We start from the raw sequence: 21,434 nt of genomic DNA on the forward strand, positions 1-21,434 counted from the left end.
GTAAGAGGCCCAGGAAAACTGACTCCCAGTGGCTAAGTGGTAAATATAAAAAGCAAAACAAGATAGCATAGGAGATAGATAGTAGTGGAGATTGATGCTATGGTAGGTTCAGGAGTGGTTATCCTAACAGTTAAACAGACATGAGTAACAGAAAAGCAGGACAGGACAGAAGAGTCCAGAGATCCTGAGGTGAGCATTGTGTGCTATATTCAGATAGTTACAAGAAAGTAAAGCTGCTGTGGCAGGAGCTTGGTTAAGAGGGGCAAAATAAGGAAATGTGTATGTGAGAGGTAGTGAGAGTTCATGTTCTGTGGAAACTTAAAGACTTGACTAGGATTTCAGATTTTGTTGTGATTGAAATTATAGACACTTAGAAAGTTTTGAATGGAGAAATAATGAGATCTCATATTTTGAAGGTATTTTAATCTGGCTGTTCTGAATTATAAGCTATACAGCTGAAGAATGGGAATGGAAAAAAATCAATGAAGTTAATAAAACTAGTAAGAAGGAAGAGTATTATTGTAGAATAGATACTTTAAACTAATATAATATTTTATACTGTTCAAATTGAAGCTTTGAAAATTATCATTCAATCAATTAAAGCAAGTAAAATAAGCATGCTAAATCAGTTAAGATAGCTCACTTTTCCACAATACAGAAGGCTGCGCATGAGGACGTTGAGCAACCAGAGGACCTTATCTTAAGGCTGGGAACCAGCAAGACCCGGAGGTTGGCTGTATGGACAGGGGAGGGCCACTTATTAAGGCCTGAGGCCAAGGGAAGGAGCCCATGTAATGGTACATATCAGACTACTTCTGAGTTGTAAGCTTTCTTGAAGCAATATGCACAATAAAATCATGTACTTGGTGGAGAAACTTAAATACTGATCTCTAGGTCATGGAGCCTTTTTTTTTTTTTTTTTTTTTTTGGTCTTTGTTGTTTTTATCGGTACCAGGGATCGAACTCACGACTGCCTGCTTGCAAGGCAGGCGCTTATGTCGCTGAGCTAAATCCCCAGCCCCCTGGAGCCTTTGATCTACTTTACCACCTAATTTTTTTCACCTTTAATGAAGAAATAATATTTGATAATGCAATTGTGAAGATTTGATCAAACAACTAAATAATATAGCAAGTTAGACTCAAGTCACTATTAACTTAAATATTCATAGTTTCGTATAGATCAAATATAGTCTATTTCTTTTCTCTCTCAGTGAAGATAAACCAGATACTAAAGGTGATCATTTGCAATTTGAGTTATTCAAAGCTGAGTCAATGACAGAAGCATTCATAATTAAATAATGGATAGTTGGAGTTTGGAGGCTGTAGTTAAACAGATAAGTATCATTTAAATGGCACCATAAGTACACTCAAAGCTCAGTGCAAATGTTTTGCTGCTAAGCCATGGTTTAGAGAAGCTTTTCAATCTTTATTTTTTTTTTTAAGAACATATTTGCAGTACATGATGATTACACTCCTCTTGGGGCATTGGTTTGCACACTTGACACATCTCTATTCTTTTTTCATTCCTTGTCCGCTGGTCCCTACCTGCTCCCCCATCTCTTGGTCCCTTTCCCTTTTGTGAAGCCTTTGTCATCCTGTTTTCTGTTATCTGTCTTTATTCTGCTCTTTTATTTTTATTATCTTTTATTTGGGTTTCTCATATAAGAGAAGCCATGTGCTATTTAAGCTTGTGTGTTGGATTTATTAACATTGTGGCCTCATCCTGTTGAGTGTGAATCTTTGTATGAAATCTATTATCCTATCCCTAGCATCCCACCCATAAAAAGAGCAATATTATAAATTACTCCAGTATCAATAAAAATTAATTTCAAGCACTTACAATTAGGAGTTTTTATTGTAAATAGGTAGTTAACAGTACTAATTATATTTGTTGTTTCTCACAATGTATTATGGAAAAGCTTGAATAGTTGGGCTTTTCCTATGACTTAGCATTTAAGAGGGTATAGTACATCTTCATAAAGAGATCTAACCTTGACATAAGTAGCAGAGTGGTGATGTAAGTAACAAATAGAGTAATTTGACCCTGAATACAAATAACTAATTAAATACAAAATTATGTGTGTTGAGAATAATAAAGTGTTAAAACTAAATATTTACCTGTATATGTATGTCAGTAATACATGTATTACATGTATTATATATGTCAGTCAAGTGAGGCTATCTTAGATAAAATATTTTTATTTAATTTACAAACTAGTGGATTATTTAAATCTTACTAAGATTTTAGCCAAGGTACCAAGTCATTAGGAACAACCAAATAATTAAGGGTTCAGTTGTAGAATGTCAAATACTATGAGTTTGCCTATTCTTGAAACTTAAATTGAAAAGGAATCTAATATTTTTTTAAAAAGTGAAATCTCCAAATGTCTCTGTAGACAGAGGTACCCTCCAAATGTTGGTCTACAAATGTCTCTGTAGAAAATTTAATTTTTTGGTGATATCACTTGGGAAAATATTGAATAATGATATTTTTAATACAAAATGTATCATCTGGGCTACTGAAATAGAGGCAGCTATACTTTTTATTATTTTAAATGTTACCTCTAAGAAAAATTATAATGTGAACAATGAATATAAAATATAAACTAATAGATTAAAGAAAATTGAAGTGACAATTTGAAGATTCAAATACAGAAATAAAGCATTTAATGTTTTCTTCTTGTGCCTATTAAAAATTCATGTTGCTTTGGGCTGCTCTAAGAAAAAAATCATAGACTGGCTAGTTTAAAGGGTAAACATTTATATCTAATAGTCCTTATAGCTGAGAAGCTGAAATCTACCTTCCAGGTGCCAGCAAATTGGGTGGCTGATGAGGTCCCACTTCCTGTTAACTGTCCTCGCATTGTTTCCTCAAATATTAGAGGCCTGGGGTAGAAAGCAAGGTCTTATCTGTCATAGATATTACTCACGAGGGACTCACCAGAAAGTTCCGTCCAGAAGGTTCCACTACTAGATGCTATCATACTGGGAATAGCTTCAGCATGAATTAGGGTGAAGGAAATAGACATTCAGTCCACAGCATCTGATGAACTAGTGCAGAAGTCCTCAATATCTGGAGACAGAAGTAAAAGTAAAATTTCTCCTCTTCCATGTGGCATTGTATTGCTTTGAGTCTGTGCCACTGGTAGTGAAACGCCCTATTATTTTATGTGCAATATAGAGAAAAATGCTTGATCATGCTTTCCTATTGTTTACAAATCTGGCTTTATACTTAGTGGGAAAAACCTCTGGTCTTACATACTTTTTAAAAAATCATGTCACTCTTCTACATACCTAAGAAGCTATGTGTGAAATTAATTGGAAAAATATTTCTAAAAACTTAGATTTGTAGTGTGAGAATTCTGGGACATTTTTGGATTTTACTGTACGGTATTGCCTTTTATCATATGAGGACTGATGATACAACTTTTCTTGCCTTTTCTCTTATTTCTGGGATTTACTCCGAAGTTGTTAAGAAACTCATCTGCAAGTTTAATTTGTTTTGTTTCTTGTCTTCCAATGTGGAAGCCAACTCCTTTGCACACATCTAAGTAGAAGATTTGCAAAATAGCTTCCCTCAACTATCTCTTTAAGTCCATAAAGCCCTTGACTTGCTCTGCAAAGAAATACTGAATTATGCTCCTTGTTTCAGTACATATTTTGCCTATTTATACTTCCTTGTCATCTTTCTTCTTACAAAGTAATTTTTTATTTTAATGTCAGATCATAACATTATTTTACAAGACTCGAGTGGCAGTTAAAATCAGTATTTATTCCAAGGATGCATGTAATTTGACGAAAGGTAGCTATGTAATACAACCAAGTGTGACCAAATTTGTGATGTGCAGATAATTATAACTATGTTGTATCTTCTGCCTGGCTGGTGATTATATTACCTTTAATATCAAGATGCATCTAAAATTTGACCTCTCTAAAATGTGAGAAAATATGTATGAATATGTATTTTTCTTAGAACTGAACACTTAGTCTTGAGTGCTTACTAAATGAATTATTTCATTAGTCGTAACAGCATGCGTGTCCTTAAATAATAGATTTTACAAATATGTGGTAGATGTTTATGTCTATAGGTAATAATTAATGTTTACCCTTTAATCCAGTTTTATAGCTAGAAACTCATTCTAGATAAAGCAGAGATACATAGATATAAAGTGCCATTCTAAATTGAACAGTGCAAGAAGGTAGAAGAAATGTTTTTAGTTTGACTATGTTATTTTTAAAAGATTTGAGTGATGGTTTATTATTGGAAATATAATAAAATCGGAGGCAATTCTAGTCATTGTAGGAGCATTTTAAACTACTGTAAAATTTCTTCAGCTTTGCTGGTTTTCCTGAAATTCACTAGAGGGCAGTAATAAGCAATAAAATTTTTATTTCTGAAAAGGAGTTTTTGAACATTTTTTTCCCAAAGAAGTCTTAGGTTAAATGCAGAAGATTATTACTTAAAGACCTTACTACTTTGTAAAATTTTATTTCAAGCTTATTAAAAATTTAAATATTATAATCGAATTTTCTGATAATCCTTGAAATTTAAACTTGCAATCTAAAAAACTAAAAGCTTGAAAACCAAAGAGAGGTTACTTTTTTTCTATTTCAGATATTTAAAAATTTAGAAAAGAGTTTTATTTTGTTTTCACATTAGCAAAAGTTGTTACAAATAACGTTTATTTTCTAAGATCCTTTACATTAAGTTATTTAGTAGTTTGGTATAGCTCTTCTAGTAAATCATCAATTTAATTTAAGAAATGACTTAATGTGAATTAAGAGCTCTCTCTTCTTTAAAGATTTTTGGCCAAATATCATCTTAGACAAATTATAGTAAACATTTCTTCATGGAATAAATGCAGGAGGAAAGAAAGTTAGTCTCATACCATGGAGTCTCCTGCAATGTTTAGTAGCCTGGCTGGGAAATCTGATTAGCTAATTTTGGCAGATTAAGTAATAAAACAATTGTGAAGACCAAAAATGTTAAATATACATTGTTATATATCATAAGCAAGGCACATTTACAAATCAGGGAAAGCTTTTCAGATATGGCATGATTAAGCTAAGATCTGAGTGGCACCAGAATTTGGTAATGAGGTAGGGAAAGAAGGTAAGTGTTCTACATAAGAGCACTTCATGTATTAAGGTGTGGTTGTTGAACAGAGGAAGAAGTTGCACAAAATTAGAGTGCTTTTGGGAACTAAATAGCTGTGAGGCATGAGATAAGGTTAACAAGTTGGTGGTACACAGAACTATATTTTTTTGAGTCTCTTCATGATATGAGTAAATAATTATATCTCATTGAATAAAATGGTGGAACAGTGTTTTAAAATTATCATGGAATTTTGATATTCTCATATATATGTGTATCAAAAATACATATATAGAGATATATAAATGAATACAGTTGCTCTAGTTAAAATAGCAGCAGGGTATGGCTTGTAGTGGTCCTAGAGTCACCTTCCCAGAATCTTTGAACTCCTATCAGCACACTTTGAAAAATATCTAAGTCCAGGAACATCTTAAAGGATATTAATCAAGAGATTGAAAAAAATCTTCTAATCAGTTAGTACATTACAGGATTAAAGTCTACCCAATACAGAATGCAGTTAAGTCCAGAAGTGGCATTTTTCACTTCTTACCATATTCTTTATCGAGAACTCAGACTCATAGCCCTATCCATCTGCAGAGGAGACTGCGCAGAATAGTTTGGTTGTAAGCTCAGAAGGAAAATGACAAGGTTTAAAATTATAATTTCGTACTGCTTCTAAGTGTAATGTGTCAAGAGATGACAGTTACCAGTGTTTTTTGTTTTTTTCCTAAATGTCACCAATGGCTTGGTATGGTATTGCACACCTCTAATCCCAGCACTTGAGGGGACTGAACCAGATTTGCTGCAAGCTCAAGCTCAGCCTGGGCAACATAGTGAGTTTAAGGTCACGTTAAGCTGCATCATGAGTCATTGGCTCAACAAAAACAAACAGTTGATAATGTTTCTAAATATTGACTACATGCCAAATGCTATTGAATGTTATGTTGATGGCTATAATGAAAAATTATTTGGAAGAGGTTAAGTAGTACATAAAATTTATGCTTAAAATAAGAGGTTAAGTAGTACATAACATTTATGCTTAATGTTGAATAATACTTAAAATTACTAGTTGGAAAATATTTAAAATACTTAGGAAAAAGATTGGTTATGAATGTGTAGAACTGAATATAGATAATTGGTAGATTCATCAAATACCATGTATGCATTGAAACACTTGCCTTACTTTACAGTTTTTAGAGAAGATTGTATTTCTTTTAACAGAAAATAATTTTGTAGCTTGCTTTTACTTTTTCATACTACTCTAACTTAATAGCCTGAAGTTATAACACATTATTTTGATACAGTATTAGTTACTTTAAATTTACAGTTTGTGCTTTCAGCAATAGTATTATAAGCATAAATGTAAGTGCAAACAAAAGAGCTATGAAACTACAGTTGTAATTTCCTCCATGTACTGTATTCTTCAATGACACTGCTTTTTCACAGCTACTCACTTTCAAGTTACTACTATAACGTTTTAACCTGAAAATTGAGTATAACATGTTTAAAATAGTTTCATTCAAATGTTTCACGTTTTAGGCCTACGGTATGTCTGCATTACCTTTAAATCTGATAAAAGGCACTAGAAGTGCTGCATATGAGCGTTTAGAAAACACTGAAGACATTGAAGAAGTGGAGCAACACATTCAAGCGATTAAATCCAAAGTGAGTTGGTGTTCCGTTGTACTTGGAAAGCATAAAATTATCTGAGAGTTAGTTTCTGATATGACTTCAACATTGGCAAATGCATAATTTTTTACCTTCTTTTTTTAATAATGTATCTTTCAGGAACCTTATTCCTGTTTTTTAGAAAGTATCTTCTGGGTAATATAGGACATTGGCAATCTGAGAATTTTTTATTTTAAAGAAAAAACAAAACATAACAAAGCAGATCAGAACAAAACAATGCAAGCAATACAAGATTTCAAAACAAGACAACAGGAAATCAACAGTGTTTACCATAATGCCTCTTGTTTTCTTAGAAACAGTTGTCCATATCTTCACATACAATGAATTGAAACAAAACAAAATAGTATAAAACCAGTCAAAACAAAAGAATGAAAGCATTACAGGCTTTCACAAACAGACAGTAGGAAAATCAACAATGACTATCCATAATGTCTCTTGTTCTCTTCAAAGTAACTATCCATACCTTGACACATATTGAAATCAAATAATAGAAAACAGACTAAAACCAATCGAAACAAAGAATAAAAGCAAGATGATAGGAAATCAGCAGTGGCTACCATAATGTCTCATTTTCTTTTACATGTAATAAAATCAGTTCTTGTAAACTCTTTAGGAGAAAATCTAGGCATGTATAAGTTTATACATGTACATCTCTCCTTTCTGTATTAGAGGGAAAAATAAAACAAAATACAAGAAAACAAGGAACAAAGACAAATAACAATAACGAAGAGCCCAAAATAATAAAATACAGGCTTTCAAAACAAGGTGGTAGGAACATAACTAAGGTGAGCATTTCTATTAATGTTCTAACAACTAAAAATGAAATTTCTGCCTGTTTATGAACAAGACCTTAGTTATTTTGGTTATTCCGTTATGTAACACCATATTTTACCGCATAACCTATGTTCTACACTTTGCTTATGAGTTGAACAAGGTACAGATTACACACAATGACTTGCCAAATAGAGATAGCTTTAAAAACACAAATTTTTCTCCATTTTTGACTTTAAATAACATACAAATCTTATTTAAAGAACTTAGAAGAAAAACACTGTAAGTTGTTTTACTAAACTAGTATGGGCCAGTTAAAGAAATCAGTAGAAGATAAAAAAAAAATTACATACTATCTTTGATATGAGGGTAGAGGCAAACATTTTAATATAAACAAAAATATTAGCAATTCAAAACTTTAACTGTAATAAAAGAATATTTTGTAATAGTCTAGATTTAAGAAATACAAAGATGATAGATTAACAAATACATTAAAGTACTTGTTTAACATATTAAGATTAAATGGAAAATATAAACATCGTAACAGATCCCCAGGAGTATTTGGTAAAAGTGAATTTTGTATTTAATTGATAAATTATGATTTAAAAAAAAAACCAAAAATACTGAACCAAAGAAATATCATATTTTAACAGTGAAAGAAATATTCTCATTAAAGTTAGACATGGGATGGTGGTGTCAGTGTCCTTGCTGTTCCGTGTACTCGGGATCTTACTCAGATAGAAGGAATTTAAATGAAAACACTGGGAGGAGGGAAGAAAGGGAAGATATCTTTGCTGTCCACAGATATCATTTACCAAGACACTTCAGAGAAATAATTGACAAACTAGAAAAACTAATAAACTGATAAGGTATACTTGTAAAACAAATACATAAAAATCTTTAACCATTTAGACGGTAGCTAAAGAATTAGTCCTTTCACAGGAGCACCAGCTATAAAAATAATAAAGAATGTTAAGATGGAAATGAAAATTTACAAGAAGAGATATAGAAGACTCCAATAAATGAAGAAATTCATCAGTTCCTAGTTGAGAAGACTCAGTAGTCCACATACGAATGCTCTCAAGTTTAGGTGTAAATTCAGTATAATCAGTAAAATACAAAAAGTGAAATTCACGCAGAATCTCATGTTTATAAAACGGGGATCTAAATTCAGATTGTACTCTCTGGACCAAGAACTTTGGCATCTCTTGGGAGTTTGGTAGAAATGCAGATTCTAGGCCCACCCAAGAATTAAATGAGTGTTCTCTGGAGGCAGGATCTGGGAGACAGTTTAACCGGCTTTTCAGCTGATTTTTGTGACTGATAAAGTTTGAGAAGCTTTAAGATAAACAAGAAGATAGTTGGTTTCTGACTGCTAATGCAAATATGTAGAGATTTTTGTACTTTTGAGCATCTTATTGATAAAAGATTCTTGGGTAAAATCTTTGGATTATGATTTTAACTTGACCAGTATGCCGGGAAGCAATACATTGTGCATCTGCTAAGAATGCATTTAATCCTTGATTGGGAATGTTGTAGACATTCTCTTTTCTAACATCTTTGCATATTTCAGTGTCACATAAAAATATTTTTTTCTTGATCTTCTCAGTAGGAGCAAACATATTTACATTTCATCTTTTGTGTATTTAGAAATTACCTTATGCCTATGTTGCAGCACCCTGCAGGTGTTTGAATTGGACTGAGAGGCATGTGTCCAGAGGACACAGCCACAGAACTCAAGGGTGGGGATGGGCAGGACCACATAAAATAAAGCGAAAAGAAGCAGGGGAAATAATTAAAAGTGCATAATGGCTAATACTTCTCCTAAGCATACACCTCTATGGGTGTTTTTTTACAAATGATTATCTCCACATATTTTTGGAAAACAGGAAAGAATTATTGAATTTACACACATCTGCATTTTGGGGCTGACGTTCGTTTAGCTAAATTTATTGTCACATTGCAATTACCGTATTTTTCAGTTTGTAAATTTACTAAAGGAGTATCGAAGCTAAAAACAAATATTTATTATTTGAGCTACTAAATCTGCAGGTGTTTTATTAAGACCTTAACAGTGAAATACAAAACAAAATAAATCAAAACAAAACATCCTTTAATTTGTTCTGTTACTTGCAGAGCAAAGATGGTCGACCCTTGCCAGCAAGGGATAAACGGGCCTTGAAGCAGTTTGAAGAAAGGTTACGAACACTTAAGAAAAGAGAGAGGCACTTAGAATTCATTGAAAACAGCTGGTGGACAAAATTTTGTGGCGCTTTGCGTCCCCTGAAGGTAAGTAAAGGTTTAAAAAATTGTACTGTCACTTTTCTCTTGAGTTTATGTACTGCCTCTCAGAGAGATTGAGTTCTCCTTTTGAGGCATCCTACATGATACTTGAGTATATATTTAGAGTTTAAATAATTAGTTTTGAATCACTGTTCCCTGGAGTTCAGGCAAGGTATGTAACCATTCAGAGGTTCGTTTGCTCATGTTTAATGTAGGTATTATAACTGAGTTATTAAGAAACTTAAAGAAAAATAAAGATAATGTTAGGAAATCTGAGACCTGTACTAGACCTCAAGAATGCTAACTGAAAGTAACGGAATCTGCTTCATTGTTAGGTGATGCGTTTGAAAATATGTACAAAGGTATAAACTATTATTTTCTAATTTCGGGAAACCAATATTCACCAGCCTCCATTTCTTGGGACTGTCGTATCTGAGTTTAAGATTGAACTAAGGTTGTACATTATGGCTCAGACTAAAAAGTAAGTCTGTTGTCACAGATTTCTAAATTTGCCCATTCTGTATGTGGGAACATTCTAAACAGTTCCTATACAACAGTATGCAAGTTTATTTCTGAAAAGTACAGTGACTGTATTGATTTGAAATGAAATTAGGCATAATGAAGCTTGAAAGTGTGCTTTGACTAAATTTCAAAACAAATGCTTCAGAATACTCTGTCAGAGATGAGTCAGGTTAAATTCTGCTGTTGCTTTGTCTACCTTTTATAATTAGTAAGAAAAAGTATTAGCTGCTTAGTCTAAAAAGCTTCTCTTTTGAAAAAGTTTTTCAAAATGTATCATAACCAGTTAAATCATTTAATTTATAGTCTGATCACTCTTTGAACTTTCTGTGAGAATTTTTTATTTTACACAATGCTGAGGGTTGAACCTGGGGCCTCATGCATACTAGGCTGAATTATGCCTGCAGCCGAGAATAAATTTTTAAACACTTACCCCAGTCCTTTTTCCCAAGGTAAAGGTTTGTCTTCATAACACCAAAGGTATGTTGAACCCAACCCGCATTTTAATGCGAGTTCTTTATAATGTCTTATAAATATTTATAACTCAATCTCTGTCATCAGCTGCCTTTTAATCATGTATGTCTCATTTCAGTGAATATGCTTAGAGACATTTTTAAATGAACTTTAAGTATATAGATTGACATTACCAACTAAAGATATGTACATATGTAGAAAATCCACAGCCCCAAAATCTATTTTGTGCCTTGCCCTGTCCTTTAGATACCAGGTCACTACTGATACCCTCTCTTGATTAAGATTTAGTTTTAAGTATTTCCACATTTCACATAAATGGAACTAGAGAATATAAATTTTTTTTGTGTGGCTTCTTTGATATAACACAAGGCTTTTAAGATTCACCCATATTGTTCCATTTTTTAGTAGTTCATTTCATTTTAGTGCTGAGTAATACTCTGATATGTGTCTGTGTCACATTTTGTTTATCATTCACCAATGTATGGACATTTTTGGTTGTTTCTGGTTTTGCACAAATCTTTGTGTAAGTATATAATTTCATTTATTTCTCTGGGATAAATACCTAAGAGTAGAATTTCTGGGTATAATGTTTAATGTTTGTTTAATATCATAAAATACTGTCAAAGTATTTTTCAAAATGGTTCTAATATTTTGTATTCCCTTAGCAACATGAAATTTTCTAATTGCTTCATATCCTTGTCCATTCTTATGTAATATTTGTTAGAATTAACCTAATGAGATGCAGTAGTAGCTCATGGTTTTGCTAGTTCTCTGATTACCAATTTTGAGCACCTTTTTTGTATATTTATTGGCTGTTTGTATATCTTCTGTAAAGTATGTTTAATGTTACATTTTTCTTTTGTAAATAATGTATTTTGAATTGACACATAAGGCATACATATTTATTTGGTGACTTTCAGACATATATCCAGTGTGTAATGATTGAATTAGATTTTTCTATTCTGTGTGAATTTTAAGAGTTCTTTATTCTATATAACTTTGCAAATATATGTATTATTAATATCGTTTCCTATCTGGTGATTTTTTTTCCTTAACACTGTTGTTTAAGTGGGTAGTTGCTAAATTTTGAGAAACCTGAGTTTATTTTCGTTTTCTTTTTTTTTTTTTTTTTTACTTTTTATTGGAACCGGGGATCAGACTCACGACAGTGCGCTTGCAAGGCAGGCGCTTATGCCACCGAGCTAAATCCCCAACCCCCCAAAAAACCCCTGAGTTTATTTTTGGCTCATATTTTTTGTCTGTCCTCAGGACACACACATTTTCTACTGTTTTCTTCTAGAAGTACTCTTATGCTTAGGTTGGTGATCATTTCGTGTTAATTTTTATGACTCAAGGATTAAGGTTTATTTATTTTTTATTTATATCCCGTTGTCGGGCACCATTTCAAAGACTATCCTTTGCAATTTTTCTTGCATGCTTCATCAAAGCAATTCATTATGTCAGGACCTACTTCTGTACTCTTCCTCCCCCTGATCTGTATGTCTTTATGCTAGTACTTCATTATGAGAGCCTTATAATCAGCCGTGATTAGTATCAGCTTCCCAGTTTTATCTTCCTTTTTCAAAAGCATCCTAACTGCTAGATCCTTTGCATTGGTATTACAAGTTGGAATCAGTTCATAATCTATGAAATATCTACTGAGATTACTTTGAATCTATAGGTAAATTTGGGTAGAATTATTGTTATGATTTAGATTTAAAATGCATATCTCCCCGCGTTAAAGTTTCAAGTATTCAGAAGTGAGGCTTTGGGAAGTGATTGCTCTGACTTCATCAAGGGCATCAATCCAGCGATGAAATTACAATTGCTGACATTATTGGGAGGTGATTGAAACAGGAGGTGAGGCTTGGTTGAAAGAAGTGAGTGGATAACGGGAGTGTGGCCTCGGGGACTCTAGCAAGCCCTGTCTCTTCTTTTCTGCCTGTTTCTCACACTCTCTTGATTTCTGGCCACTGAAAGGGAACAACTTTCCTCTGCTACACTTTTCCACCATGTTTCTTTATTTCTTTCTTTCTTTTTTTTTTTTTGGTCTTTTTCATTTTTATTGGTACCAGGGATTGAACTCACGACTACCTGCTTGCAAGGCAGGCGCTTATGCCGCTGAGCTAAATCCCTAGCCCCTTCCACCATTTTTCTTTCCACAGTCCCAGAACAAACAGAACCAGATGACCATGGCTGAAACCTCTGAAACCATGAGCCCAAGTAAATTTTTCCTCCTCTAAACTTTTTCTCAGGTATTTGGTTGTAGTAATGAAAACCAATATTCAGTATTTCATTCAGTATTCAGGGTTATTTGCAGTGTTTGCACTTGGTGATAAATAGGTTTTGGATTGCAGTTTGGTTACTCGTTTCTGAAAGGTTCACCTTATGTGACAAAAGGGACTTTGTGAATGTAATTAAGTTTAAACTGCACATTATCCTGGGTTGTCCAAATCAGCCCAGTCTAATAACCTGGATCCTGAAAAATAACTTTCTTGATAGAGAAAGAAAGAAATGGAAAATCGTTTGGCAGAGACATTGCACTTGTGAGAACGACTGGTCAAGGACAACTCTGAGGCCCCCAGAGCAGCATATGCTTGGTTAGGGGTTCCAGCTCTGTGTGTCAGAGCCTCTCCGGGCCATGTGGCACACACAGCAGGCCTTCACATCCTGTGCACGTCTTTGTTTGTTGTACATACAGCACAGTTGGTTTTATATGATGTGCGGTAGAAACCAAAAAAGACTTTATAGAAAAAATGACACTACTTGTTGTTTCTAGTTTGAAGATGGAGAAAAGTAGCCTTAGGAATGGGGTGAGCCTCCCAGTTGAAAGCCAGGAAAGAAATGAAAACTGCAGCCCTGTAGCCTTGAGAGTCCGAATTCTATCAGTAATCTGTTCCTTCCCAGCTGGCAGAAGGGAACTCTACCCTGTTGCCATCTTGGTGTTGTGAGACCTTGAGCAGAGCATCAGCCTGAGCCACATTATGTCTCACCCATAAAACTGGGAGCTATAAGAGGTGAATGTTGTCTGCAACTAGGGTTGCAGTCATTGGTCGTGGCAACAATAGAAAGCTAATATATTTTTAAATATGAAAAGTCACATTTTGTAATAATAATGAATATCTGTTATAAATAACCAAATAACCCAGTAACCACGTCTTGTAAAGCAAAAACTATAGGAAATTCAAGAAAACACAGGCTGAGACAGTAATAATAGTAGATGAACATACACCACATCAAAGTAAGGCGTATCAAGTGCACAAAACAGTGAGAATATACAACACCCAAAAATAATCCACATTCTAAATCTTACAGTTTTACATATGGACAGTAGGAAAAGTTTGAAAGTCTTAACTTTGAGTATATCTCCCTACCCCTGAAAAAGTCGTGGACCTGTCCTTACCCTTTCTTCAATGTCAGGTTCTACAAGATCTTTCATTAGAGTGCTATTAGACCAAATAAGCTGCTTCTAATAGATAGTGAGAAAATTATAACTGTGATAAAGAACTAAGTGGTGCTACCTTGCTAAATCTAGAATAGTAGCACATGTAAAGAAACCATGTATCTCTTCTCTTAACTCTTGTTTACAGAATTATGACTCCTGTTACATTGTATCAAGATTTGCTAATGAAAACCACATGGATTACCCTTTTAACAGGAAATATTTGAAAACTAATCAATTTAATACTTAATTTAATCAGAGGACTGGACCAATGCCATTCATAGTATACAACTGAATATGGAAAGTCAGATGATGGTAGAAGAGAATTTAGTTTGGGTTGAAACGTAATTGTCTTTTCAGACTCTTAACATGGATCAACTTGGCATCTTTTTTATTGTAATCATCTAGTATCTGGATGACTTTCCTGAGGCAGTGTTTCTCCAACTTTAATATGCGTAAAATTGCCAGGAAATCTCATTAGGACACAGACTCTGATTTAGTCAGCCTGGAGCGAGTCCCAAGATTCTGTGTTTACAGGAGGATTCCAAGTGACACTTGCTCCCGGGCCATGTGCAGCCTTGAATGACAAGATTTTGAGTGCTTTTATGACTTCTGGTTTTCGTCCTCATTGTTAAAGATTTGTGACACTAGACAGAGACTTCCCCTTCCCCAGACCCACATGAAAAGTACATTTTTTAAGGGGAAAAAAGAGAAGAAACAGACTTCAAAACAACCATTACTCTTAGCAAAAAGGGAAAGCAATGCAAGTATTTTATGTAAGGCAATATTAGTAATAAACTATGACAATAATCACCTTTTATTTTGCATTTATAACTTTGGTTTGGGTCTCCAGGTATGATTACTTTCTATTTTTATTGGATTTCTGGTTATAAAAACTGTTTTATGAATATATGCACTTTGTTCATGAAACCTGTTAAGAGGTGTGTTGTAAAAAAAAACAAAAAACAAAAAACACTAGCCCTGGATTATTTCTTTTCATACTTTAAAGTTTTGTTTCACTTTTATCACACAGCTTGAATTTTAGCAGTTGAAATTCATTTGAGTTAATGAATTTAAACACAGTCAATTTTGAGAAATTGGTCAAAAAGTTTACTTTGCTACAGTGTTATCGCTCTGCTTCCTGGCCACTGAAGTACAGTTTTGCTCCTCACCATAATGGTTTTTTCCTACTACAGGCCATAGCAATTGCGCCAGCTGACCATGGACTGAAGCCTCTGCAACCACGAGACACAGTAAATCTCAGGTATTTTGTCACAGCAACAAAAAACTAGCATATAACTTGTCTTACTTCCTTGTTGCTGAGATAAAACACCCGATAACTACAGAAGGTTTATTTTTGCTCACAGTTGTGTAAGTTTTAGTTCATAGTCAGCCAGCTGCAAGCAGAATAGCATGGCTGAGAGCCGTTGAAGAGGCAGATTAGCCCATGGCAAAGCAGGCTGGGCAGCAAGCAGCAAGCAGCAAGCAACAGTGGCCGCAGAAGCTGCAACAGCTTCTCTCTTCTGTCCCATTATATTCTTCCCAGGGTGTAAGCACAAAACAGGGCACCCTTAATCCCAAGACCACACGTCCTAGATCCAGCCACCTCTGAAAAGCCCCGCCTATGACATGAGGCTTTGGGGGGCATCCAGATACAAGCCATAGCACAACTTAATTTTTAAAAAGATGTGGTTCCAATAGACACTATAAAAGGTGTTCTGATAGTAAACATATGAAAAGGTATTCTGCATCATATGCCATTAGGGAGTTACAGATGAAAATACCAAAGATACACCGTTTCACATCTGTCATTAGCATGGATAAAGTACATAAAGAAATCTGACACTATGAAATATTAGCAAAAATGTAGAGCAAAAGGAACTCATTCATTACTAATGAGAATGCAAACCAGCACTGTCATTTTAGAAGACAATGTGACAGTTTTTTAACAGAGCTAAATGTAGTAGTTCTTCAGAATTCAGCAATCATAGCCCTGCCTGTTTACCCAACTGGCTGAAAGCTCTGACTGTACAAAAAGTTGTACACAGTTGTTTATGTGTAACTGTCAAAATGTAGAAGCAATCAAAATGTCCTTCAGTAGGTGAGTGGATAAACTGTAGCCCCTCCATATAGTGGAGTGTTAGGTAGTGATAAAGAGAAGAGAGCTTCAATTCACAGACATTGAGGGATCCCAAAGACATAGTGCTAAACAAAGAAACCAGTCTGAAAAGGTTACATACTGCATGATTTCAACTCTGTGCTATTTGGAAAAGGAACAAGTATGGAGACAATTGAAGGCTCAGTGGCTTTCAGGACTTTAGGATGAGGTGGAATAAGTAGGGGTAGCCTAGGGGACTTTAGGCCAGTGAATCTATTCTGCCTGATGCTCTAAGAGGACAGAGGGATGGATACATGACAGTATCCATTTGTCAAAGACCATAGAAATATGCAGCACAAAGACCGAATCTTAGTGTAAATTAAGATTTTAGTTAATAATAATGCATCAGTACTGTTTCATCACCTATGACAAAGATACCACCCTAAGGCAAGATGGTAAGAGTAGAAGAAATTATGTGGGGCAAAGGTTAGATAATAGCTTCTGTAGGCACCTTAAATTTTTCTATATACCTAAACATGTGTTAAACATAAAATCTGTAACAGTTTTAGAAATCACTTTTTCTCACACTATTGCTTCCAATAACTACATAGTGTAAATTGCCATTGTCAGTCAGTAGGGGATTGGCTTAGTGAATTACAACCTCCACACTAGGAAGTACTGTGTTATACAGCCATTAAAATGAATGCAAGCACTGTCTGTATTGTTAAATCATATCTTGAAAAAGTGTTTACAATATTGTTCAGGCTGTTATGTTTAATGGACACTAACATCCATGTTGCAGATACTGCCTGGGGTAGAAACAGTGTTCTCGTTAATTATTACATATGTCTGAAGCCCTTCCCCGGGCACAGTAGCATACGTCATTGCTGGAGGGAGTCACAGGATGTGAAGTGAAACTAATGATTAATGAGTAGAAGTGAGACTGTGAGACGTCTCAGTCTTACAATTTTTAGCACAGCTTTATTCTTTATTATTTTTTTTCTTCTTGAGCCAGACTCTTGTATGTAGTTTAGGCTGCCATTGAACTTGCTACGATTTTTCTGCCTTAGCTTCTGGGTGGGTATGTGCCACTATGCCCAGCTAGCCAAGCTCTATACTTAGTTTTAAATGGTAGTTGTTTTTTAAAATATCCTTCTGCTTCCATTGATTTTTATTCCTTGAGTTCTGTACCCCAACTTCTGTTTCCTGTCTCCTTTGTATCCCTTTGTATTTGACTTGGGTTAGTTTCATTCCACCTCACTTCAGTGCACACAGAGTTTAATGTACTTTCTAACCCAGATTATTAAATTATGTTAGACTGGGTGTCTTAAACAACAGATATGTATTTCTCAGACTTCTGGAGACTGGGAAGTCCAAGATCAAGTTGCTGCTGGATTCAGGCCTAGTGAGCTCCCTGGCCCTCTCGCTGGGTTGTTTGTGGCTGCCTTCCTGCTGGGTCCTTGCATGGTGGAAAGCAAACAGGCTCTGGTCTCTATCCTTCTTTCTGTAAGGATACTAATGCCATCACGGGGGCCATATCCTCATAACCTCTCACCTAATTAACTGCTGAAAGCTCTTCCAACGCCATTGCATTGGTAGTTAGGGTTTTAACATAAGAAATTAAGGACATATTCATTCCCTAATAATAGTATGTCTAGATACTCATAGAAAAATGCTTGGTCCAAGAAAAACTCAGAATTTTTGTATTTTAGAATTAATATTTATACACACCCTGCAGGATCTTACTTGTTATAGCTCTCTGTTGATTTGTTGTTGTCTTGAGTTAGTTTTGGCAGTGTGTCTAAGAATATATCCATTTTACCTAATTTTTTCTTCTTCTTTTGGTGCTGGCATGCTGAACGCATATTCTACCATGGAGCTACTCACCACGCTTCATTGCACCTCATTTTATCCCATTTGTTTCCCCACTGTCTTCCCATTTCAGTGGCTCTTGAAGGAATGAAGATCACTTTTACATGATGAATCTTTTCCCACTGTGGTTTGGTGGGATTTTTTTTTTCTTTCTTTTCAGTTTTCTACGTGTATGTCTTGGAGTTTTTCTATATGGAGTTTGAGCTTCTTGGGTATAGAAATTAATGTTTTTCTTCAAGTTTGGAAGGCATTGACCATTCTGTCTTCTCTTTTTTGTTGTTTGTGTGTTCATTTGTTTTCTTACTGTTTTCTTCAGATTCCATTAAACTTACAATGGTCTGCTTGATGGTATCCCATGTGTCTCTAAGGCTCTTCTTTCTTTCTTTCTTTCTTTCTTTTTTTTTTGAGACAAGGTCTCTCTATATAGTTCAGGCTGGCTTTGAGCTCACTTTGTAGCCCAGGCTGGTCTCAAACTTGCATTGATCCTCCTGCCTCAGCCTCCCGAGTGCTGGGATTACAGACGTGAGCCACCACGCCCAGCTCTCTTTACTGTTTCTTGGGTTATGCAGGTTGGGTCATCTCCATTTATTTTCATATCACTAAGTTTCCTTTTGTTCAAATCTGTTGCTTTGTATTCTAATGAACTTTTTATAGCCTTTTTAATGTTTTCTTTCCCAGGATTTCAGTTAATTTTTAAGAAAGTTTTTACCTAGTCATTAGTATTTGCTATTTGCTGATACATGGGTTTTTTTTTTAAGTTCTTTGAACATATTTAAAACAGTGGTTAAAGTTTTTAGTAAATCCAATGTCTAGTAAATCCAATGCCTGTGTTTCCTAAAAAGTGCCTATTGATTATTTTCCCTGCTCTGTTAGCTATTTCAGCCATCCTGTTTTGGTTGGTTGTTTCTTTTGTTTTATTTATTTATTTATTTATTTATTTATTTATTTATTTATTTGGTCTGTCTCAATGTTTTGATGTTGTTATTAAAACCTGGAAATTTTTAATCATGTGGTAATTTGTTATGTTATTATTTATTTGTTTAGTGCCTTTATGAACTGATTTTGTAGTCTGTACTCCTTGTATGTGGTCACTGTAGTCCCTGCCCAGTTGGTTTGTTAACGATTGGCCAGAGATTTTTTAACACCTGGAACTTCTAAGCTTCCCAGGCTTTTTCTACTTTTCTGGGTGTGTTGGTTCACTTCTTTCTTGTGCTGAGTTGCAGTGTTAGGCAGAGTTGGGACTGTAGGCCTTCTTAGACCTTTGTCGATCATGCACACAGCCCTGAGCATTCATGAGATTTTCCTTGTTTCCCAAAATATGTCAGAACTTTTCACAACCTCTGTGGATACCTCATTCCATAGACTTTTGTTTTAAGCTTTTGCTTTGTTTAATTTGGTCTGTTGTCCAGTGGGTCTTGAGAACATGAAGTTCATACTACTTTTTTTCTGGACAAAAGTCTTGGGGAAAAGGCTTTGGTGCAGTGTGAATGCCATGCGGGTCAAATACAGACTTGCAGGAGAGCCTGCTGAGAACCGTTAGGCAAGTGCAATAATGGCAGTTCTCTGGGCAAGTGCTCCTCACGTGACTCCTAAGGGGATGGCTTTTGTCACCGTTTTTCAAGGCTGCCACAAGATTAGGGAGGCAGAATTTGGACCAGAGCATGTTAGGATGCCTCAGTGCCTAGTGTTCAGAAACTCATTTAATTTTCTTGAGTAAGTGCTACTAGATTATTGTGTGTCTTTGGTTGATTTTCAGTGTTGAAAATTTGATTGTGACCAGTCTTCTTACTGTTCTTTTTGGAAGAGAATTTTTTTCAGAGGTTTTTATTTCACTATTTTTACTGATGTCATCTTTTTGACATCATCACTGGAGATATGCTAATTTCAGAGTGCTTGCCTAGCATGTATCAGGCTCTGGGTTCATTTCCCAGTATCGTTAAAAATAATATAAAGTAACCTGCGAAACTGAAATAGTAACTAGACTTAGGATCACCATTGGCACGATTCTAGAAGTGCTAATTTAAATTCTTATATTTAAATATGCGAGGTTTTCTGGATCTTTATAAAGTATTTATATTATTTACAGTTATTCTGTGTCTTTATAAGTAACTAAGCAAGCAGTCTAACTCTGGGTCACTCATGTCAACCGTTGGAAAGCTAGCCGAAGGTCTTTTGTAATTTTTGCTTTTTGCCAAATTAGACAATCAAGGGAAGAGAATCTTAACTTCAAGTGCTATTTCATAATCCTCACCTATTACTTACAGTTTGGCAATTATACTGCTTAATGATACAAGCTATTAGGTATTTTTAAGAAAACAATCCGGAAGTAATGTTTCACTTGTTGATCCTTAATATGAGGCTATTGCCTTCTATTTTACCTAAATGTCAAATATAATTACCTAACTCTCATGGAAAAGAATCTTTAACTCCCTTATACCCTCTCTACTAATCAACACTTACTACTATAAAGAAGTCATTTCAAATTTATTGTTAAAACAATTTTTCAATGATGAAGTCTCATAGAATCTCAGTATATAAAAGTAGATAATATAGTATTACTGATTGCTATGTTCTTACTGTAAATGCTGTTTCAAGAGATGGCAGTAGACTCCTTCGTCCTACTTCTTACCTGCTCTATTTGGGCCTTCCCAATAAGGCCCAAAATTACAAATATTTAACATCACTTTCAAAAATCACCTTTATACGCCAGGTAGGATGCAAGGTAGTTGTTTTACTACTTTTGTTCCCTTAACATTTGAAATATACTTCAGCAATTGTGTGAAGATAAGCCAGGTGTGGTGTCGCACATCTGTAATCCCAGGCTGAGGCAGGAGAATCCTTGTGAGTTTGAGGCCACCCTGGGCTTCAAAGTGAGTTAAGGGCCAACCTGAACTGCATAGTGAGACCCTGTCTTAAAAAGATCCTCCCCCACCCCCCAAAAATTGTGTGAAGATAGAAACCTCCCTAACATTCAGGATTTTATTCATCTAGTTCTGTTCTTTCCAGTCAAGGGAGAAGCCGAAAGCACGTAACCTGTGTGCAGTATGCCTCTCTTTTTCCTTTCACTCACCTGTCACGTAGCCCTTGTGTCCCTGGAACTTGGTAAAGTCATCAGGGGACTAAGAATTCTGAACTGTTGCTACGTAAACTTTGCCTCTTTTGGAGGGGGGCATAGTTTCTAGAAACTCATT

General features: G+C 34.9%; 1 protein-coding gene across 1 annotated transcript in view; it reads left to right on the top strand.

Annotated features, from left to right (window-relative positions):
- The window catches only part of Lmbrd1 (LMBR1 domain containing 1), a 94,076-nt gene that overhangs the window by 50,647 nt on the left and 21,995 nt on the right, over positions 1–21,434 (top strand). Inside the window, exons 8-9 of the mRNA XM_063227041.1 lie at positions 6,635–6,760; positions 9,692–9,844. Coding sequence (XP_063083111.1) covers positions 6,635–6,760; positions 9,692–9,844 — 279 coding nt within the window. The remainder of the gene's footprint in view (positions 1–6,634; positions 6,761–9,691; positions 9,845–21,434) is intronic.

The sequence above is a fragment of the Cavia porcellus genome, unplaced genomic scaffold (genome assembly GCF_034190915.1).
Source record: "Cavia porcellus strain 051 isolate PalLab524CR breed Dunkin Hartley unplaced genomic scaffold, mCavPor4.1 scaffold_16, whole genome shotgun sequence".
Taxonomy (NCBI): domain Eukaryota; kingdom Metazoa; phylum Chordata; class Mammalia; order Rodentia; family Caviidae; genus Cavia; species Cavia porcellus.